The sequence below is a fragment of the Rhinatrema bivittatum genome, chromosome 8 (genome assembly GCF_901001135.1).
Source record: "Rhinatrema bivittatum chromosome 8, aRhiBiv1.1, whole genome shotgun sequence".
Lineage (NCBI taxonomy): Eukaryota > Metazoa > Chordata > Amphibia > Gymnophiona > Rhinatrematidae > Rhinatrema > Rhinatrema bivittatum.
In genome coordinates, this window is record NC_042622.1 from 90009183 (window position 1) to 90032841 (window position 23659).

Sequence of the window (23659 nt, forward strand, 5' to 3'; positions counted from 1 at the left end):
AGATATTCTTAATGCAATTGAAAATGATTCATCACCTCATTTACCAGATCAAGAGAAAACAGTTTTGATAGGTTGCATGGAACAATATGAAAGACCATCAAAAGGTAAGCAAAATTTTATTCGAGCAGTGTTACTTGAAGCTAGACATTCCAGTATATTAAGTCACTGAATTAAGGAGATTCCTCCCACTCTTGTTCTGTGGTTCCAATGGATGTCATTCTGGATGCAAAATGAGATAAGATATTCAGAAAAAAAAACAACAGAGAATCAACAGATTATGGATTGGCTTGGTAAACATTATTTCATACATTACCACACAACATGAAGGAACAATTAAAACAATGAGAACTTGAGTGGAAGATGGTACTGAAATTGAGTGGTAATTTTTGAATCTTCTAGTATATGGAATGTATACAGGTTATGTATAAGAAATGGGTGCTTGGATGTTGAAATTGAAAATGACAGAGTAAAACAATCATTACTGACTATGCTATATAAGCGCTAAGAGGTATCTTGTATAAGACACACTGCTACACGATCTCAGCATATTTAGCTTCTTGAGGGAATAACACCAGGACTCCTCTGTCACATACTGATGACACCTGTGCCTCAACAATTGTAAAGGCCAGCTCAGAGGCTGCCTATTAAATTGCACAATGGCATTTTACTTAACTTTTACCTGCTGCTGGTAAGATCTAGTATATTTCAGTGAACATTCTGACTTTTCTTGAGGGGATAGTGCCAGGACTCTTCTGTTGTATGCTGTCGTTGTTTACTCCCTCCCTCAACAGTGGAAAAGGGAGCCTTCCCACCAGCAGGCCTCAATGAAGGGCTGCCACTGAGAGCACTTTGTGAAATCAGGACCTTTTGCTGCTAAGTTTTTCAACTTGTATCTTAATTCATTTGCTTTATTTTTAATTTGCTTAATAATGGCAATATGCAGTAATGGTATCACTGAACTTTCTAAATATTCCATTCCTTTTATCATAGGGCAAGATCAATATTACTGTCCATTCAAGCAACATCATAGGACAGTTAAGAAGCAGGCATGAGAATTAGTGCATTCTAAATACATTTTATCAACTAGCATGAATGCCGATTACCATCCTTTGAATGCTATAAAGATAGTGCTGATAAATACTTGCTCTATTAAAAGGTACCTGAGAAAGCAGGGAATTTAATTTTAGAATACAGTTTTGATATTCTCTGTATTACAGAGTGCTGTTTATCTGAAGCTTAATACTGAATGATCTTTGTCCCTCTGGTTACAATTAGGTTCATCAACCCAGACTTGAGAAGAGAAATGGTGAAGTGGTTATTTTTAGAGATCTTTTACCCTGCTAATGCATTCCTCTCTCATCGCACAATCACCAGAAAAGGGAAGCTAGTATTTAACTTACATCTAACAACATCATTCAACAAACTCAACCAATGTATTATCTTATTTTATTTTTAGTTATTCTCCAGATCCTTAAAAGACTCAAACCGCTCCTCTATCCCCATGACTACCGAACCGTCCTCCAAACACTGCTCTTCTCAAAGCTTGATTATTGCAATTCCCTCCTACTCGGCCTCCCGGCTGCCACTCTCAGACCACTGCAGCTACTACAAAACGCAGCTGCTAGATCACTCGCAAACAAAAAAAAAATCTGACCACATCACACTCATCCTCAAGGACCTCTGCTGGCTACCCATCACTTTCCGAATCCAATATAAAGCCCTAACACTCATCCACAAAACGCTCCACAATGACAAAATGGACTGGCTAAGCGAGTCCCTATGCTTTCACACACCCCAAAGAAACCTCCGCTCCACCGACACTGGACTTCTCCCAATCCCCACCCCAAAAGAGGCACATCTGACCACATTGAGAGAACGTGCACTATCTGTAGCTGGCCCGTCTCTTTGGAACAACCTTCCAGCACAACTAAGAACTGAACCCTCATCTATTCAAAAAACACCTAAAAACATGGCTCTTCCTAAAAGCCTTTCCTCCTGTGACCTAATACCCCACAACCACCACCCTCTAGAATCAGATCCTCCTACCCCCCAAGTTCAAGCCTCCATATAAGTCGTTTAAGCCTCCTCCGAAATGCAATGTTTCCCCTCAGTATTATTCCTCCCCCCATATATGTAATCCCCTAGTTATTCTGCACATCTCTTTAGTTACTCTTTAAAAGCTCAGCCTTCACTATAAAACATTATAGTTACTAAGTTATCCATGTAAGAATTAAGTTTTATATTGTTACCATGTTTTCTATGTAAGAAATAAGAAACCTTACGCTTATTTCATCTTCCATTTCCTGTAAACCGATGTGATATCTTTGATCTAATGTCGGTATATAAAAATGAATAAAATAAATAAATAAATAAGCTTATACACGGCACCAAATATCTCATAACGTGCTTCTTGAATGTACATCCACCACACGATGGACCCCAAGCGGTATCAGTTAAAAAGCACTCAATTCTCATTCACTTGCAGGTCAAAATCCTACTCCCTATTTATCATTTTGTTTTTTATATATATTTTCTTACTCATATTATCTTTATTTCTATATATATTAAAAAAAAAAAAAAATTATATGTAATAGAGTTCGGTCCCAAGGGTCTCTCCATTTATCACCCGACATGAGCTCATGTTTCGGCAGCCCTCGCTCTTGCTTCAGGGGTTGTTCCTCCTCATTTTCAATGGCCCCAGCCTTGTTCGATATACTTGCAAAAGTTGGATTAGAAATGTAGAAAACAGTTTCTCAATTCTGCCCCTGTTGCTACAAAAATACAGTTTAAAAATAAATAAATAAATAAATAAATAAAGCAGCCTGGTGTACGAAATGATCCTTATTTGCTGTTATCTATTCCTGTAACTTCTCTGCACTCCCTCCCACAGATTACACACCACATGTTACAGATTTTATTAGTGTTACATTCTCCTTTGCTCTTCATTTTTTCTTCCATGCTCCTGCCTACAGTTGGTCCCATGAACAAGCAGACCCTGTATAGCCGATGTCACTATTCAGTCCCCAATATACTGTTGTTCTTCGACTTGCTACAAGATGTTTTCCTGCAGCTAAGCAGGCTGAATTAGCCATGCTGTCTGGAAGTGCCCCCTGGTGGTCTGGTGCAGGAACTTATCTTAGAATGTTGAGAAAAACTTTGCTCCTGTGTGTCTGCGCGCTGGCATCCTGAGCGACTGAGTCCCTCTCTTTCAGTTTTTAAGCTTTCCTATACAGTAATGGTCACGGGGTCTTTGTACTCTTCAATTTTTTCTCTCCTCTTTTAATCACTAAGGTGATCCCCAAATGGCACTTTTCAGTGCCCCAATCACTCCCAAGATTCCCAGATTCAAATTTTGCCAATATGGCAAAATCATGTCCCTCACGGATGGCCATAATCGTTGTTACCTATGCCTCGGCCCGGACCATGATCAGGCATCCTGCTGGGATTGTGGCAGGATGTCCCCACGGGCCCAGTGGCAGAGAGCCACGAAAATCGCCAGACTCAAAAAAACTGAAACTTGGCCCATCTGGTTCTTATGTCCCGAGTCAGCGCTCTGCGCAATCTTCGCCAGAGTGAGAACCCAGCAGATCACATAAACAAAAATGGGCATCCTCCTTAGAGCTGGCTGCCAGTAAGTCAAAATCCGAAGGGGGGTATACGAAGCATGGGCATAGTCGTTCCAGCCCGGACGCATTAAAGTGCAATCGGTCAAGCGCCATTGCATCACATGTGTTGCCCGATGCTTCCCGAGATAACCGGGGTAGCACTGAGCCATCAAGACTAACGTACGAATCCGACCGATGCAAAGGAACTGACGATCTGCGTGGACCGATGCATCAAAAGGTGTGTCGAAGTTGGCTTTGGGCCACGCTGCCACACCGATGCATCCGACTCAGGAGTCGAGTCTATTAAAAACTAAAAAGTACGGGTCCCTATACAGATCCCTGAGGCACTCCACTGCCCACTCCCTTCCACTGAGGAGATTAAATGGACAATTTTCTCAGTGGAAGGGAGTAGGCAGTGGAGTGCCTCAGGGATCTGTATTGGGACCCGTACTTTTCTATATTTATTTATTTATTTAGAATTTTTATATACCGATAATCGTTTGGAACATCTAATCGGTTTACAGAAAAAGTAATGTAGCCACAGGCTTTACAATAAACATAGAACATTGGATGATAATACAAATGCGAGAAGCCAAAGAACAATATATTTATAAATGATCTGGATAGAAATATGACAAGTGAAGTAATCAAATTTGCAGATGATACAAAATTGTTCAGAGTAGTTAAATCACAAACAGATTGTGATAAATTGCAGGAAGACCTTCTGAGACTGGAAAACTGGGCATCCAAATAGTAGATGAAATTTAATGTGGATAAGTGCAAGGTGATGCATATAGGGAAAAATAACCCATGCTCTAGTTACACAATGTCAGGTTCCACATTAGGAGCTACCACCCAAGAAAGAGATCTAGGCGTCATAGTGGATATGGATAACACATTGAAATCATCGGTTCAGTGTACTGCGGCAGTCAAAAAAGCAAACAAAATGTTGGGAATTATTAAAAAGGGAATGGTGAATAAAACGGAAGATGTCAGAATGCCTCTGTATCGCTCCAGGGTGAGACCGCACCTTGAATAGTGTGTACAGTTCTGGTCGCCGCATCTCAAAAAAGAAATAGTTGCAATGGAGAAGGTACAGAGAAGGGCGACCAAAATGATAAAGGGAATAGAACAGCTCCCCTATGAGGAAAGACTAAAGAGGTTAGGACTTTTCAGCTTGGAGAAGAGACGGCTGAGGGGGGGAATATGATAGAGGTATTTAAAATCATGAGAGGTCTAGAACGGGTCAATGTGAATCAGTATTTACTCTTTCGGATAATAGAAAGACTAGGGGGCACTCCATGAAGTTAGCATGTGGCACATTTAAAACTAATCGGAGAAAGTTCTTTTTCACTCAACGCACAATTAAACTCTGGAATTTGTTGCCAGAGGATGTGGTTAGTGCAGTTAGTGTAGCTATGTTTAAAAAAGGATTGGATAAGTTCTTGGAGGAGAAGTCCATTACCTGCTATTAATTAAGTTGACTTAGAAAATAGCCACTGCTATTACTAGCAGCAGTAACATGGGATAGGCTTAGTTTTTGGGAACTTGCCAGGTTCTTATGGCCTGGATTGGCCATAGGATGCTGGGCTTGATGGACCCTTGGTCTGACCCAGTATGGTATGTTCTTATCATTTCTGGCATGGGTATCTGCCTTAGATCTTCCTCAGTAAAGACCAAATCAAAGAATTAATTTAAATCTCTCCGCTATGGCCTTGTACTGCCTTAATGCCCCTTTCACTCCTTGATCATCCAATGATACATCTGACTCCCTCACAGGCTTTTTGCTTTGAATGTACCTGAAAACATTTTTATTATGAGTTTTTGCTTCAATAACAAGCTTCCTTTCAAATTCTGTCTTTGCCTTCCTTATCAATGCTTTGCATCTAACTTGTCAGTGCTTATGCTGTTTCCTGTTTTCTTCATTCAAGAATAGTCTCTCTCACATCAACTTTTAACCTCACCGGCAGTCATTTGGCCTTTCTTCCACCTTTTTCAGTGCACAGAAAACATCTGGTCTGAGCTTCCAAGATGGTATTTTTAAACAAGATCCATGCCTGATGTAAACTCTTGACCTCTGCAGCTGCTCCTTTCGGTTTTTACCTAACCATTTCCCTCATTTTAACATAGTCTCCCTTTTGAAAGTTAAATGCTCTCGCAGTAGATTTCCTTAGTGTCCTCCCCCTTCAATTATCAAGTCAAATTTGATCACTATTACCAAGTGGCCCACAACACCGTTACCTCTCGCACCAAATCATGTGTTCCACTAAGCATTAGGTCTAAAATAGCTCCCCAGCTTGTCGGGTTTTTTTTACCAGCTGCTCCATAAAGCATTTAATTCATCTAGAAACGTTTCCTCCTTAGTTTGTCCTGATGTGACATTTGCCCAATCAATACTGGGGTAACTGAAATCACCCATTATTACTGGGTTACTAATTTTGTTAGGGTCCCCTTGGATTTCCCCCCAAGTTATTACATTCCACTATTTGAAAAAGGGTTATAGCCTGTGCAACCATATGCAGCCTCAGGCACCTTCCAGTGATGTCACACTCATGAACAAGGACTAAACATTTTATTTACTTTTTGAAGAAACACAGACAGTTCCTGAGCTACCTCCATAAACGTTACTTAATATATGTCATTAGAAAATGCTAACTAAAAAAAACCTGTCTGCTGACAGTACTTCCTCAACACACCGTCTTCATGTTTCTTTTCCACAGGAGCAATCCCATTTCCTTCCCAAGTCTGCTTTAATTTAAATCCCCGGGCAGAATGCGTCCCTTCTTGCGGGCTCTCTCCTTCTTTCGCTCCATCTTGCCTCTCTTCTTTTTCTGGATATTCCTTCTCCTCTTGTCCTGGCGCTGTTGCATCTTCTCCACCGTCTGCTCGGTCCGCTTCCCCCACTGCTTCTGTCGCTGTGTCCGGCGCTTCTCCTTCCGTTTAAGTGCTGCCTTCAGCAGCTCCTCATTGTCTTTGATTTTCACGCCTTCTGCCTTGTACAGGACGTTTGTCCATTTCATTTTGTTCTCCAGTTCCTGGGCTTTCTTCTCGTCCGTGGTTTTCAGGTCCTCCAGTTTGCTCTTCCTGGCGTCCAGCCTGCTGAGCAGCTGCCTGAAGTTCTTCCCGGTGAGAGGCGACAGCTTCCCTTTCAGGCTTTGCTTTTTCTGCTTCTTCCTCAGAACGTGGTTCAGCTCCTTCTGCTCATGGACCTCCACCTTGTTGAAGAGAAGCAGTGCCTGGCTGCTGCCTTGAGCTGCGTTCTTCTTTTCAGATGCTGACTCAGACGCCCTGCTCAGTTCTGTATCATTGTGCTCCTCTGGTCTCTCCTTCAGTTTCTTCCTTTTACGTTTCTTCCTCTCCCGTTCCTGCTTTCTTCGCTGCCTTTTCCTTTCCAGTTCATCAAGCGACAACCCTTTGGAAGTGCCCTTACCAGAAAAGAGAAAGAAAACAGTCATGGCCCTAGTAGAAGAGTTCAGTTTTCAGTATAAAGATTTATATCCAGAAAGCATGAATAGTGAAATTGCTTCTATGTTTTGCACTTTCCATTTCTAGTTTAGTATTTGCTGTTCTTTGAGATGGGGCTTATTATTTACTGCTTTGTTTCCACCCTAAGGGTGTGCTGCAGGATACAGTTTCATATAGGAACACTTTATTTATTTATTTATTTATTTAGCTATTTTCTATACCGGCTTTCACGACCAGGGGTCACATCAAACCGGTTTACATTGAACAGTTTGTGCATTAAAACATAGAACTGGAACAACTAACTGGTGCAGAAAATACAGTTACAATGAACAAGGAATTATACAACTGGGAGAGTGGGAAGAAGAAGAAGAAGAGAGTATAACAATTAATAAAAATGCATTTACAATGGATCTTTACAAAATATGTAACTTAAAGACCCAGACTGAGAGCAGTCCTGGTCTGGAGTAGGTGGTAGAGCAGCTGTTTATACAACCAGCAATTTGATGATTTATATGGTGACTTTTCCCACATGGAAAGACCTTATGTGATGGGTTACTGGTGCATGCATGGTACCTGGCCTCGAGCTTCCTGGATTTTCTCATGCAACCTTTTCCGAAGGAGATCCACAGCAAAAAAGGAATCGGGTTTAGTCTCGCTTTCTGGAAGAGAAGTGCAATTTATGGAGAGTAGGAAACAGGCATGTACATCAAAATGGCAGGAGTTCTACCCAAAAGTGCAATTGGTGTGCACCTGTTTATGGATTTAAACTTGATCGTTCCTGCGTTACTTCTGAAAAACGTGCTTGCACCATTTGGTCCAGGATCAGGAAAGCTATACAGTCTTGAGTCTCTGATCTCATGCAATGCTTTGGTGCTGCTGCGTCTTTAGGGAATTAAGTCATGCATACTTCCACAGCGTCACCTAGTGCACAGATTCCAAATCTGTAACTGTGTGACACACAAATGGTTCTCAGGCTCTGGATTACAGAGACACAGCCCTAAAGCAGCAGCAACTACCACCGCCCACCACATTTTAATCTGCTATGATTAGAAGATTGAAGGAAACAACAGGAAATGAAGATGCAGGATTGGTTGTTTAACTGGAGTGCTGATTTTAACTTTTCCAGTGCAGCTTAAAAAAAATAAAAAGGAACCAAAAGAAATTTAAATTCCATTCCCATTGCCCCCTCAGTGAGCAGACATCGTGGTATAAAGTCAGCTCTGCCCCATTATTGCACACATGGGGAAAACCTTGAATACTTTTACAAACCCTTTTAATAGCAACACAATATGGATTTCTGAGCCTTGGCTGAAAGCAGCCATTGGATTTCAGTGGCCAGTGTGATCTCAGGAGGCAGATTCGATCCTTGTGCTCTGGGATGACCATTCGATAATATTTTACGACCTCTCTTGGGCCCTGAGGAGGTGGGGTGGGGAGCGGCCAGGGGTTTGAAATCTTTTTTTTATAATCTAGGCCCATAAGCTCTCTGCATATTTTCCATTGCCCTTTTGGCAGTGGAATCCTGCTTCAGGTTGAACTTAGTTCAAGGAAAGTGATATATAAATCTAACATAACATTTTTTGTGGGTTCTGCTTTTTCTTTTAAAACTAAAATGAGCACTGTTGGGTTTGGGAAGTATGAAACAAATCATAGCTGATGGAATCGCTCTAACCTGTGACAGTTCAGATTCCAGTGTAGGATCTGAAGTGTGCTACAATCCTGACCTGCTCAGCACCCCTGCTCACCTGGCTGGGCGTGGCTCTCCTTCCCTGTGGCAGGCCCCACCTTTGAGGTATTCAGTATCAGCCGCAGACCATGGGGCGGCTTTGTTTTTTCTGATCGTTTTCTTGGTTTCTTTCTCTTCTTAGGTTGCACAGATTCTTCAGACCCATCTCTTTTCAAAGCTGTCAGATGTTAATGGCAAAGAGCAATCAGGTTTTCCATCAACTCTCCACTGTCCAGGGAAATGTTACATCAGGGCATTAAATGAAGCTACAGCACCCTTTCCAACTAAAGCTCTGCAGAACATTGATCAAGACCCTGCTACCACTCCCACCTCTATGCGAAGAAAGGCTCCTGGTATTAGGATATGGGTTTGGTTTGTTTTTTTTTTTTTACCTCAGAGCTTTATAATACTTATTTTAAGACACAGAATGAGGCTGAAAGGTTGCACATAATGTATTAAAAATTTATACCACAGGGAAATCTGCATCACTCACTCAGTTTAATTCAGTTTCATTATATAAACCTCAACATGCACCCAAACTGACTGAATAGGTCCCATATCTTTTATAGTATAAACCTTTCAGGGGAAAAAAACTTTTCATGAATGGAGCTAAATTATAAATCTTTAATGATTTAGATATGATTAATAATCACAAAGAAATAGCCACTTGAATGTTATTGAGATATTTCAAAGAAACCTTTATGCTTGCAATTCTCAAAGCTGGCATTTGTAGTAAATTAATATCAAGAGGGGCAAAAAAAAAAAAGAAAGTCAAACAAACCTTAAAATTACCTAATTTTCTTTTCCTTGGATCCTGATTCTCCTGGGCACACACTTTCCTGGCCAAGCTCTGAAAATATGAATCTTTGGCTATCAGACTAGCCATCCCTAAGGGAGAGAAACAGAAAAAGACAAACCATACAGGCTGTGAGCGTGCCCCGAGGTTCCTCGTCCCCACTGTCCACAGGTTCGTGACTGCAGAGACCAGGCACACGTGAGAAGTCTCACCCTGAGAAAGGGCTACACAAAAGGATGAGGGTATCTGCTGGCTTTATAATAAAAACAATCTAATCATTAAAAAAAACAAAAAATCAGAGGGAATGAGGCAATGTAGGACTATTACCCTATGCATTATTTTTAGACCCCCTTCATCGCTTGATGCATTTGGTCAACACAGATATACGAAGTACAAATACAGCACAAAGAGTAGAAGAAAAGATTTAGGGAAAGGCTGCTTTTTTTAATACAAGGATATTGCCCATAAAATAAGTGCACACTTGGAAAAAAAAAGTTAAAAGACTTAAAACAAACCTTTTTCAAAGAAAAGAATGTTCTAGAACAAGGGGGCCATGGTTTAAGGTTCCATGGAGGTAGACTCAAGAGTAACATCAGAAAATATTTCTTTACAGAAAGGGTAGTGAATGTATGCAGTAGCTTTTCAGTTGAGGTGGTGGAGACAAAGACAGTAACAGAATTTAGGAAGTGAGTGGAAAGCCAGAGATCAACTGGGTTCTCTGGCTATGCACCAGGAATGAAATCAGGCAGACTAGATGGGCCTTACAGTCCTTATCTGTGGGTATTTTCTATCTTTCTAAAATACATTGACATAAGAAAACAGCTTAGGAATAAGAGAGACACCAATCTAGGCAAGAAACAAACAACTTCCCCCATGAGGAAAGGCTAAAGAGGTTAGGGCTCTTCAGCCTGGAGAAGAGATGGATGAGAGGAGTTATAATAGAGGTCTATAAAATCCTGAGTGGGATAGAATCGGTAAACAAACAGTTATTTACCCTTTCCAATAGTACTGGGACTAGGGGACACTCCATAAACTAATAGGTATCGCATTTAAATCAAACTGAAGAAAGCTTTTTTTCACTCAGCAAACAAACTGTGGAATCTGTTGCCAGAGGATGTGGTGAAAGCAGCTAGTGTAGCTGGGTTTAACAAGGGTTTGGACAAGTTCCTGGAGGATAAATCCATTAACCACTATTAGCCATGTACTCTTGGGAAAGCCACTGCTTATCCCTGTTGTGATCAAGGAGGACTGGATCTATTCTTTGGGATACTGCTGGGTCCTTGTGGCCCGGACTCATCACTTCCAGCTAGTTCACAGGTTGACAGCTCACTACAAGAAGATAAATGTAACGAAATAGCTTCCTTCTTTAAAAATAAAATCGATAACTTAACCTCCACTATTTCATCCATTTCGAAACAAGAAATAAAAATGAAATCTAAGTAAGGGAACAAATGGTGTACATTTGAAACAATCTCAGCAATGGAGATAGAATCTCTCCTAAAAAAACCTAAACCCGGCATGTCATCCAATTGACGCCATTCCTGTCTAATCGCTTAAGACAATTGCCCACATAATCGCTCCAACTATTGCGTCTACAATTAACTTATCATTAACCGAAGGTAAACTACTAGATGTGCTTAAATGTGCGACAATAAAACCAGTTTTTAAAAAACCAAATCTTGATTTTACATTATTAAATAACTACCGGTCCATTTCTAATTTACAGTTAATTGCAAAACTAATAGAAAAATTAATACAGAAGCAACTTACAAACTACCTCGAAACTAATAACATTCTTTTCCCTGTTGCATCCGTCGATCCTAGACGGCTTCACCCCGTTTGCCTCACCTTGGTTCACGGCTCCTCCCGCTTACCTTGGGAAAATGGCTACTGCTACGTCTGCAAGCCGCCCTCTCCGGCGTCCCACAGAACGGCTATGGTGCTGCATCCCGCCATGCTCCTCCCAAGGACCTACTGGGGTGCGCGCTACCCTCTTCTTTGTTCCAACTATGGCGCGAATTTCGGGGGCGTCTTCCTCAAGTGACGTCACGCCATCCGGGTATTTAGCCTGCCCTTACGTGCTAGCTAATCGAGTTAGCAAGGACTTGGATTCGTCCGGTCTAAGCTACTCTGCCGCTTCCGTGCTGCCGCTGGAAGTCCTCTCTGCACTTTGGAGTATTGACTAACCTGGGTACCCGCTCCTCGGGGGCCCTGTGCTTTATTTCAGGTGCCTTACAGGGATCAGGTGCTCGCTCCTCGAGGGCCTGCTCTCCCTGCCTCAGTGCCAGTACCATCTACTTCAGCCTGGTGGAATTGCATACCTACAGCTACCATCTAGTGAGTAATCTAACTCTCAGTCTATCTCATTCACAGTACTGCCTTGCTGGGAAACCTTCACCGGAATTCCCCTATACCAACGGGGTGAGAAGGGTCTCTTCTGCCGAGGGTCCCGAGACTGCTACATCCAGACTACCTCACTACTGCCACCTCTGGTGGTATACATCAGCTAAACAATAAAAGATCTAATTCTGTGTTTGTGCGTCCTGAGTCTAGCCCAGTACTGTGGCTCCCTGCGGAGCACCTCCCCATGGGCGTGGTCATCTGCCTCAGTACCCAAGAATCCACCCAAACACCGCTTAACCATAACATTCCCAAATCAGTTTGGTTTTAGAAAATATTTTAATACTGAAACGTTACTAATTGCGCTGGTAGATACTGTGCTAAGAGGATTTGACAGTGGGCAAAGATACTTCTTGGTACTTTTAGACTTATCCGCAGCCTTTGACACAGTAGATCATTCAATACACTGCAACCGCTTGACTGAAATAGGAATTACTGACACTGTACTAATATGGTTTTCTTCCTTTCTTAGTAATCGCTCATTCCAAGTAAAGATTAAAAATACAACGTCCGAAAAGCTTCTCCTTGAAACTGGGGTCCCGCAGGGGTCTGCACTCTCAGCCACCCTATTTAATGTATATTTACTACCGGTCGGTCACCTACTTACTGGGCTAGGTTTGAATTGTTATATTTACGCAGACGATATCCAAATCCTTGTCCCTACTGAAGATACAATTGAAAAGACGTTTAATATAATTGCAGTCTATCTTAACGCGATCAAGCAACTCCTGTCCCATATGAAACTAGTACTAAATATGGACAAAACTGAAATTATACTATGAGAAAGGAAATGCAGAAATGAAGAAATTCCCCCAATAGTGTTGGAGAATAAAAAAAGATAAAACCCATTGTCTTTGTTCGGGACCTTGGAATAATTCTAGATACAGATGTAAGTTTTAAAAAGCACATATCTATCAAATTGAAGGAGAGCTACTATAAACTCCTCACTCTTCGAAGGTTGAAACAGCTACTTGAAAAAATTATTTTAGAACAGTTCTACAATCCCTGATCTTTTCCAATATCGATTATTGAAACTCCCTGCTACCAGGGCTTCCTTTGTCCACAATCTGCCCTCTACACAGAATGCAGCCGCCAGAATTTTGACTGGGAGCAGAAAATTTGACCACATTACACCAATCTTAATCTCATTACACTGGCTACCAATCAAATATCGTTCACAATATAAAACAGCTTGCATTCTACATAAAATTATGTATGGCGAACAAACAGATTGGTTAAATGCGGCCATTCGTTTACATACTCCCCAAAGGAACCTTAGGTCAGCCAATAAGGGTCTACTAACAATTCCCTCAGTGAATTCAGCACACCTTAGCCAAGTGAGAGAGCGAGCAGTATCGATAGCAGGCCCCAAACTCTGGAATACGTTACCAGCCGAGGTGGGATTACAAGCTGATACTAAAAAATTCAAGTCCAAACTTAAAACATGGCCATTTGGCTGTGTGTATGCAGAACCCAAGTAAAAATAACCTTGTAACTCTTGCCTCTCTTTTAAGAGTTTTAATATCTTTTTATACCTTTTACATTTTCTTATTGTTTTCAATTTTTACCCTGTATCAGGTTTATGGTTTAAGTTTTGTATTAATCATTAATTATTTATATTTTATTTTATAGTTACATAGCTCTTGGCAATTTGTTTTATTGATGATTTATTTACAATTTTATTTCATTTCTTTTATATTGTAAACCGTTGTGATGGAATACCCGATACGACGGTATATAAAACTTAATAAACTAGAAACTAAACTAGACAACACTGCCGCTCAGATGCTATCTGGATCCAGTTGCAGGGAACACAATACCCCAGTACCCCAATACTCCGAAATGTCCACTGGCTTCCAATTCCCTACCAAATGCAATTCAAAGCCCTATTTATAGCATTCAAATCACTAAAAGGAGTAGGCCCTACCTACCTAAAAGACTGCATGTCCCCCTACAAGCACACATGCAGGCTAAGATCCAAACCCGCAGCCCTTCTGCATTTCCCTGCTCCCAAAGACTCCAGGCTCGCCCAAACCAACAAGCGCTTTCTCCTTGTTCTTCCCCAGGTTCTGGAACGCTCTCCCAGTTGAGGCTGGATGTGCCACTAACATACTGACTTTCTGTCACACGGTCAAAACCTGCTTTTTCATCAAGCCTACTCTCTCTCACTGCATATTTATTCATTTACCATATGACCGCTTAACTGGCTCCACACTGCGCCATTCGGTGTTCTGTATTATATGCAATGGTCCTGTATAAAGTGAACTACCCCACACTGTTCCATATGCTATTCAATCTTATAGGCAGTCCTAACTGTAATAAATTGTATTATTTGTAAGCCTTATCATACTTATGTAATACCATGGTAGTAGCGCAAGTAATAAATCCTTGTAATAAATAAACAAACAGACTGAGATACTTCTTACAGAAAGGGCCAGAACAGTAAGAATTGACCACCACAGACTCTATGCTAAGAAACATAGAAAGAACAATTAATGGCAGATACAAATTTTTGAGGCCCGGTCTGCCTTTTCTCCCTGCAGTAATACCACATGCCCAGTTCTCACTTTCCTACCACAAATCCTTTACTCGTCTTATGCTTTCTTGAAAAGCAATATAGATTTTTGCCCCATCCCCACCCCAAACCAACCAGTTCAATGCATTCACCACCTTTCCTAAAAAGACATATTTTCTTTATTTCTGGGGTCTAGCCGCCTCCTCTTTCCCAGTACCACAAAACTCAGAGCTGTAACACATTTGTAAAATGTTTTAGCACAAGGTATTTAGTCTAACATATTCACCATATCATGCAGACCCTGCACCGTTTTGATAGCCCTCTTCTGGATCATCTAAATTCTTCTGGAGATAGAGCCTCCAGAACATAGCACAATACCGCAAACAAATTCTCACCATCAATTTGTACAGAAGTATTTCAACTGTTGCTGAATGTCATTGATATGGTTGCACACTGTTTAAGCATATCAAATGTAATGCTCACCGAGTCAGAGAACAAGAGAAGCTCTCTTCTGATCTCTCTATCATATGTATTAGCTCCAGAACAGAGAAGAAAGAAAACAGTTTCCAGTCTTCAAAGGAATCAGCACAAAGAACTCTCCTCAAAACCACAATCTATATTCAAAACACACAATAGTTAAATGAAACCCAGTAACACAACGCAGATACAAGAACCAGCTCTTTCACCAGAAATCAAGATCATCAATTGTCCAAGTTTAAATGTTTCTCTCTCAAAATCTCACATTCTGGATCCCACAGAACCTTAACTCAAGGTAGTTTCAGTTCCCAGAATGCACCTGTTTGATTGTCCAAAGCCTGGATGAACTGGCTGACTGTAAATGGCACTTTTAGATGCTTCTCAAGGATTACTCTCTGGCACTGGAGTTGAATATAAGAAGGCCATTTGACAAAGCAGGTCAGATCATGCTTGGCTTGAACATCTTGACCTGGAAGGAAGATAGGGAAAACATAGTTCTTATTTGATAATTTCCTTTCCTTGAGTCCAATCAATCAAACCAGACCAAATGCTTATGCTTCCCAACCAGCAGATGAGTCTAACAGGTTATCTGACATCACCCCATATAGGTTCCCCTGCTGACCTCAGCCTGCAAATATTCTAAGTAACAAGCTAAAATAAACATTTTTAATCCACTAAACTTTCCCTTGCTCTTTAATCAAAGCCAGAGGGTTTCCAAGGGAGAAACAAACAACATAAGCAAGAAACAGAACTTGCGTTGAGTGCAAAAGAATTTTCTCCGATTAGTCTTAAATGTGTTACTTGCTAACTTCATGGAATGCCCCCTAGTCCTTCAATTATTCAAAAGTGTAAATAACTGAGTCACATCTACTCGTTCAAGACCTCTCATGATCTTAAAGACCTCTATCATATCCCTCCTCAGCCGTCTCTTCTCCAAGCTGAACAGCCCTAACCTCTTCAGCCTTTCTTCATAGGGGAGCTGTTCCATCCCCTTTATCATTTTGGTTGCCTTTCTCTGTACCTTCTCCATCGCAACTATATCTTTTTTGAGATGCGGCGACCAGAATTGTACACAGTATTCAAGGTGCGGTCTCACCATGGAGCGATACAGAGGCATTATGACATTTTCCGTTCTATTAACCATTCCCTTCCTAATAATTCCTAACATTCTATTTGCTTTTTTGACTGCTGCAGCACACTGAGCCGACAATTTTAAAGTATTATCCACTATGATGCCTAGATCTTTTTCCTGGGTGGTAGCTCCTAATATGGAACCTAACATCGTGTAACTACAGCAAGGGTTATTTTTCCCTATATGCAACACCTTGCACTTGTCCACATTAAATTTCATCTGCCATTTGGATGCCCAATCTTCCAGTCTTGCAAGGTCCTCCTGTAATGTATCACAGTCTGTTTGTGATTTAACTACTCTAAATAATTTTGTATCATCCGCAAATTTGATAACCTCACGCGTCGTATTCCTTTCCAGATCATTTATATATATATATATATATATATATATATATATAAAAGCACCAGTCCAAGTACAGATCCCTGAGGCACTCCACTGTTTACCCTTTTCCACTGAGAAAATTGACCATTTAATCCTACTCTCTGTTTCCTGTCTTTTAACCAGTTTGTAATCCACGAAAGGACATCGCCTCCTATCCCATGACTTTTTAGTTTTCGTAGAAGCCTCTCATGAGGGACTTTCTCAAACACCTTCTGAAAATCCAAATACACTACATCTACCGGTTCACCTTTATCCACATGTTTATTAACCCCTTCAAAAAAATGAAGCAGATTTGTTAGGCAAGACTTCCCTTGGGTAAATCCAAGTTGACTGTGTTCCATTAAATGATGTCATTCTATATGCTCTACGATTTTGATCTTGAGAATAGTTTCCACTATTTTTCCCGGCACTGAAGTCAGGCTCACTGGTCTATAGTTACCCGGATCGCCCGGAGCCTTTTTTAAATATTGGGGTTACATTGGCCACCCTCCAGTTAACTCTTGCCTCAAGCAACAGATTGCCTGGAGCCTCCCCTGGGACATATTACTTTAATAAATCATTAGCACAATGCAAGCCATCACCATAATAAACTATATGAACCATGGTTAATATTTTAAATAGGGTTCCCCTTGGATAAATAATGGCGGCTGCGAGGGCAGAGGTGCCATATGCAGGCACAAGAAACCATGAAGGAATCTGAGTAACAAACACTCACCATGGCAGACATGGACAGAGAAAGGAAGAACACAGCAGTGTTGCCAGATCTGAAATATAAAAATCATATTTTATAAAAAATTATTTATGCTACAAATTGGAAAAATGTGCATCACAAAAAACAGCAAAACAGAAAAATGGTTTAGAATTATAGGACAACTTCTAAGAGTGACTTTCATAAAAAGAATTTATATTGCCTGATACTATTCCTTGGTGCAGATAATGGAGTCCTGGGCCAGGCTGAAATAGCCCTGGCTCAGCTTCTGCTGTGGTCCATTTTGGCTCTCCTGCTTCTGCTGCTCCACATTCAGACACAATCCAGTTAGCAAAGTTAGCCAGATAAATGTATCCAGCTAACTTTGGAGGTATATTCAATAGTGAAACTGCACTACTGAATATAGCTGACTATTTTAAAGTTAGCTGGATAATTATAGCCGCCTAACTTTAGGACAGCTCTTTAGTCCAACCAACTCACTCTCTCTCTCTCTCTCACACACCCTGCAATCTGGTGTAGTTTGCCCCTCACTGTCTCACACACACCCACGCATTCTGGTGCAGTTTCCCCCTCACTCTCTCTCTCACACACCCACGCAATCTGGTGCAGATTCCCCCTCACTCTCTCTCTCAAACACCCATACAATCTGGTGCAGATTCCCCCTCTCTCTCAAACACCCATACATTCTGGTGCAGTTTTCCCCTCACTCTCTCTCACACACACCCACGCAATCTGGTGCAGATTCCCCCTCACTCTCTCTCTCACACACCCCACGCATTCTGGTGCAGATTCCCCCCTCACTCTCTCTCACACACACCCACGCAATCTGGTGCAGATTCCCCCTCTCTCTCAAACACCCATACAATCTGGTGCAGATTCCCCCTCACTCTCTCTCTCTCACACCCACGCAATCTGGTGCAGATTCCCCCTCTCTCTCAAACACCCATACAATCTGGTGCAGATTCCCTCTCTCTCTCCCTCTCTCACACACCCACAAAATCTGGTGCAGATTCCCCCTCACTCTCTCTCTCAAACACCCATACAATCTGGTGCAGATTCCCCCTCTCTCTCAAACACCCATACAATCTGGTGCAGATTCCCTCTCTCTCTCCCTCTCTCACACACCCACAAAATCTGGTGCAGATTCCCCCTCACTCTCTCTCTCTCTCACACACCCACAAAATCTGGTGCAGATTCCCCCTCACTCTCTCTCTCTCACACCCACACAATCTGGTGCAGATTCCCCCCTCTCTCTCTCACACACACCCACAAAATCTGGTGCAGATTCTCCCTCACTCTCTCTCTCTCACACACCCACAAAATCTGGTGCAGATTCCCCCTCACTCTCTCTCTCACACACCCACAAAATATGGTGCGGATTCCCCCTCACTCTCTCTCTCACACACCCACAAAATATGGTGCAGATTCCCCCTCATTCTCTCTCTCACACACCCACAAAATATGGTGCAGATTCCCCCTCATTCTCTCTCTCTCACACACCCACAAATTCTGGTGCAGATTCTCCCTCATTCTCTCTCTCTCTCACACACCCACAAAATCTGGTGCAGATTCCCCCTCACTCTCTCTCACACACCCACAAAATATGGTGCAGATTCCCCCTCATTCTCTCTTTCACACAATCATGCAATCTGGTGCAGAATCCCCCTCACTCTCTCTCTCACACACCCACAAAATCTGGTGCAGATTCCCCCTCATTCTCTCTCACACCCACAAAATCTGGTGCAAATTCCCCCTCACTCTCTCTCTCTCACACACCCACAAAATCTGGTGCAGATTCCCCCTCACTCTCTCACACACCCACAAAATCTGGTGCAGATTCCCCCTCACTCTCTCTCTCTCTCACACACCCACAAAATCTGGTGCAAATTCCCCCTCACTCTCTCTCTCTCACACATCCACAAAATCTGGTGCAAATTCCCCCTCACTCTCTCTCACACCCACAAAATCTGGTGCAGATTCCCCCTCACTCTCTCTCTCTCACACACCCACAAAATCTGGTGCAGATTCCCCCTCACTCTCTCTCTCTCACACACCCACAAAATCTGGTGCAGATTCCCCCTCACTCTCTCTCTCTCTCTCACACACCCACAAAATCTGGTGCAAATTCCCCCTCACTCTCTCTCTCTCTCACACACCCACAAAATCTGGTGCAAATTCCCCCTCACTCTCTCTCTCTCTCACACATCCACAAAATCTGGTGCAAATTCCCCCTCACTCTCTCTCACACCCACAAAATCTGGTGCAGATTCCCCCTCACTCTCTCTCTCACACACCCACAAAATCTGGTGCAGATTCCCCCTCACTCTCTCTCTCAACACACCCACAAAATATGGTGCGGATTCCCCCTCACTCTCTCTCTCACACCCCCACAAAATATGGTGCAGATTCTCCCTCATTCTCTCTCTCTCTCACACACCCACAAAATCTGGTGCAGATTCCTCCCCCCCCCCGGACTCTCTCTCACACTCATGCAATCTGGTGCGGATCAACTTTTTCTCTCTCTCAAAGCCATGCAATCTAATGCTGATCATCCTTTCTCCCTCTCATACTCACGCAATCTGGTGCAGATTTCCCTTTTCTCTCTCTCACACCCATACTATCTGGTTCAGATCCATCTCAACTCACCCTCACCAACTCTCTCTCCTTCTTACACACACATACATAACCTGGTGTACATCCCTCCCCTTCTCACAGACATACACAACCTGGCGCAAATCTCCCCCTCACTCCCAATTCTCTGATAATTCTTATAAAATCCAATGCCTGCTAAACCACTGATATGAAATTGGGTTTGAGAATAGCAGCACACACTCCACCACGTGGCTGTTGTTCTGGTAGCGTCCCGGTCTTTCTTTCGAAACCTGGATGTAGGATGCACCGAGATCACCTTCAGGCAGAAAATTTTGTTCCTGCTCGTTCTCTCGCTAGGCAGGAAAGGAATCGTAGAAGATGGAGCCAAGGATTCAGCTGATGGTCTGCAAGGCATGCAAAAACCGGAAGCCGGCTGAACACTGGACAGGAGCACCAGAGCACCAGAGCGAGTTCCGCCCTCATTTACCTCGAGAATAAGGAAAACTCAGTTGATTGGCTGAAGGGCAGGCAGGAACCGGAAATCAATAGAGGACAAGCATTGGACTGGTGCGTCAGACTAATCGCTTCCTTGTACTTTTAAGAGGGAGAACTCCACTGATTGGCTGCAGGCAGAAACAGTAACTTTACGTCTTAGTACGGTAAGCAAACCCTGCCGCCAGTCTGCCCCAACCTTAGTACTTGCAGGAAGAGGGCAGGAGGCAGGACTCACTCAGCCGAGTTAATTGGCTGCTGGGGCAGATGGGAGGACTCTCTCAGGCTCAGCTGATTGGCTGCAGGTAACTAGAAAGTAGAGCTGGCAGTCACATGGACATTTCAGGCTGGTAATTTTGAAGTTAACAATAAATCTCTTGTGTGCTTTTGTCCCCACAATATTACAGTGAATCAATGAGAAAAAATAGCCCACGTGAATATCTTGTACTAATGCTTAAGGTCACAGAAAATCAGTGGCATCTCTAGATAGAAGAATTGGGGGGGGGGGGGAGGGTAAGCTAAAATGACATTTTCTCATTTTTTTAATTTATTCACATCCACCTCCATAGCATGGCCCCCTGCTTTAAAATTGTCTATAAAAAGTCTCAATAAGAAAAGGTCTTATGCATAATTTAAAAAAGCTGGCTAGTTTCGCACATCTAGTAAAACTACTATTAAAATTATATTCAGCTAATTCCATCTGGCTATGAGAGTGAAGTCTGGAATGTATATAGGAAGGCACAGAATGCCAATGTAAATCCTGTACCTCCAGTTCTGTAACACACTGTGCATCCACTGAAATTCCCCCAACAATGGAGCTCATACAAAAAATATTTTCAAATTCTGGTGTCACCTCACAGTAATAGCAGCACAAACACCTTCCACTGTCAGACATGTTGTAAACTAAAACAAAACCCCACCAAAAAAGATACTCAAAATCTATACAGCAAACTTAGCATAACGTACCAGTAGTATCACCAAGGACTCAAATAACAAGAACCCTTCCTATGAAAAAGCACAGGTAAATATTACATTGGGTCTCAGAATACCAATATACCACCTACTGGGGAAACAAAAACCCGATTGCTATAGATCCCTACACACACACTACATCACTACATGCCAGCAGAGTCTCTCATCTTGGTCACACGTACAGAGCAGAGACAGACCCTCACCAAATACAGTTTCCTGTACATACCCAGATCAATCCAGACCAGTGGGTTTAGACCTCCATACCAGAAAATGGAGGCAGAGAACAAAACCTTGAGGCACTGCTACATAACCGAGAGTGCCACCTGCAGTCCTTCAGTATTTCTCTGTCTCCAGCAGATGGTAGAGGTGCAAACCTGCAGTCCTTACTGACTTGGAAGTTTATGAAGTGGTGCAGCTCCCCGTGGAGCCAGGTTCCGATTGGCAGGCCATCCCTTGGGTCAAGCCGGGTGAACAGGGGGTTGGATACCTCTGGTTGTTTCAGCCCGCTGTTCCAGGGGCCCCTGATAGCCAGGGGACTGGCTCACTGTCAGCGCCCTGAGGCCCCTCCTTCCAGCCGCTGGACTCCCCAGGGACGTGTGACCAAGCCGCTGGGGATTTTTGCTTCTTTCTCTTTGTGGGTAAAGCTAATTAAAAAAAAAAGCCTGCATTTGCTTCTGCAGAGGCGGTGGAGAGTTTCCAGCCTGGGATAATGAGCCTGGGGGGGCTGAACTGGGGGCAGCTGGCCTCCGGAGCTGTTGGGGCCGGTAAGGGAGTGGGAGTAGTGTAGACAGGTGCAGGAGCCTTCTCCTGCGGGGGACACGTGATTTCAGCGTGCCGCGGTTTTTCTCTGTAGATCCTTGTTTTGCGCGCTCTGCCTACCTGTCTCGGCCTTTCTCTCGCACTCCGACAGTTGCTCCACGGCAGTGCTTCCAAACAGCTCAGCTACCATGTGGTGAGGCCCACTTCATGCAACAGTGCATCTGCTTAACAGGGAGATTGAATTTCAGCCGGGATGGCAGATAAACTGTGGGCAGCAGCCTGCAAAGCCTATGGGACCTGGTCCACCTGCCTGAGACCCCTCTCCTTGTGCACAGGTTGTGCTTCGGGGGTGGGGGGGAGGGGGCTCTCCTCCAAGTGACCCAGGCTCAGGAGGGCCTTCCGATCAGAGGGATCCATGGCAGGGGTCAAGGGGAGGTGTTCCCCACCTGCTGCTCCCGCGGGAGATCACAGCAACACTGACTCCCCTTCTCCTCTTTCCCCTGCAGTGCAGGGACGCAGTGAAGACTGGGAGGAGGGGGGAAAGTCTCCATTCAGTAGCCCTGAATGGGTCTTGGGGGTCCGGGAGGCTGTTCCCCAGAGTTTATTTGGCTGATAACTGAACTGGCTGGGAAGCAGGTGCTCGGAGAACCAGGGAGAGGTCCTTGGGGTCATCCAAGAGACAACGCTCGGGTTCTGCGGGCTCTCTGGGCCGTGCAGCCAAGTGTCATGGATCATGGGACTCTCGTCTGGACCCTGTCTCCAGGGACCTGGATGACTTGGATAAGCCACAGGAGGACCCAGAGGTAGACATGGATGTGAGTCTGAGTCCTGGCCCTGATGCCACCAAGGATAATCCGAATTCTGTGGAGGCTTCTGGGGCAGATGATGATGAACATAAGAAATTGCCATGCTGGGTCAGACCAAGGGTCCATCAAGCCCAGCATCCTGTTTCCAACAGAGGCCAAGGAATGCAGAAGAAATTTATATAGTCCGTTGTAAAGGGGTCGGGAGACCCCTTTGAATGTTACAATAATTACAATGGAGTTGCCATATGAACGATAAAAAAGATATTTGGAATATTTACAATGGACTATATAAATTTCTTCTGCATTCTTCGTGCTGATATATTATTCCTGAGTGCAGACATTGCTCTTGTGCTTTGTTGGATTCCAATAGAGGCCAAACCAGGCCACAAGAACCTGGCAAGTACCCAAACACCAAGAAGATCCCATGCTACTGATACAATTAATAGCAGTGGCTATTCCCTAAGTCAACTTGACCTTCGTGTAGTTTGCCCTCTCATTCCCAGGTGTCCAGCATGAATGAGGGGATTACTGTGAGTGCAAGTGGAGAGAGGAGATTAGAGGGGGTGTAGGATGAGTGAGAAGATTGGAAGGGGGATTGGAGTTTGAGAAGATCAAAAGGAGCTGGGGGGAGTAAGGGAGTGATAGTGGTGGTGGTGGTGGGGGGTTCCTATGACTTCCTTTTCTACTCCATCCCAATCTTCCCACCTTCTCCTCTACCATTTCTCACTCTTTTACGCCTCCCTTGCTTCCTAATTCTCCCTGAATCCACCATCCTCTTCCTTTATCCTCCCCACCCCTTATCCCTCTACTCCTGCCTAAGATTCCTTCTTTA

General features: G+C 43.2%; 1 protein-coding gene and 1 long non-coding RNA gene across 6 annotated transcripts in view; one reads left to right on the forward strand and one right to left on the reverse strand.

The window, feature by feature from the left end:
• Nucleotides 1–6160: 6160 nt before the first annotated feature.
• SURF6 (surfeit 6) lies at nucleotides 6161–20265 on the reverse strand. Of its 5 annotated transcripts, none has more exons than XM_029613118.1 (7): nucleotides 20037–20265; nucleotides 17213–17261; nucleotides 15304–15453; nucleotides 9589–9684; nucleotides 8816–8974; nucleotides 7644–7729; nucleotides 6161–7030 (listed from the first exon to the last, which is right to left on the reverse strand). In XM_029613118.1, the coding sequence occupies exons 1-7, from the start codon at nucleotides 20211–20213 to the stop codon at nucleotides 6356–6358; spliced, it is 1392 nt and encodes a 463-aa protein (XP_029468978.1). In that variant the 5' UTR covers nucleotides 20214–20265; the 3' UTR covers nucleotides 6161–6355. The 5 variants fall into 5 exon arrangements, with proteins under 5 accessions (XP_029468978.1, XP_029468979.1, XP_029468983.1 ...); XM_029613119.1 differs by having other exon boundaries at nucleotides 20115–20262; XM_029613123.1 differs by having other exon boundaries at nucleotides 20089–20133.
• A 26-nt stretch (nucleotides 20266–20291) lies between these two features.
• The window catches only part of LOC115097375, a 52425-nt gene continuing 49057 nt past the window's right edge, over nucleotides 20292–23659 (forward strand). The window contains exon 1 of the long non-coding RNA XR_003858268.1: nucleotides 20292–20457. This is a non-coding gene — a long non-coding RNA (uncharacterized LOC115097375). The remainder of the gene's footprint in view (nucleotides 20458–23659) is intronic.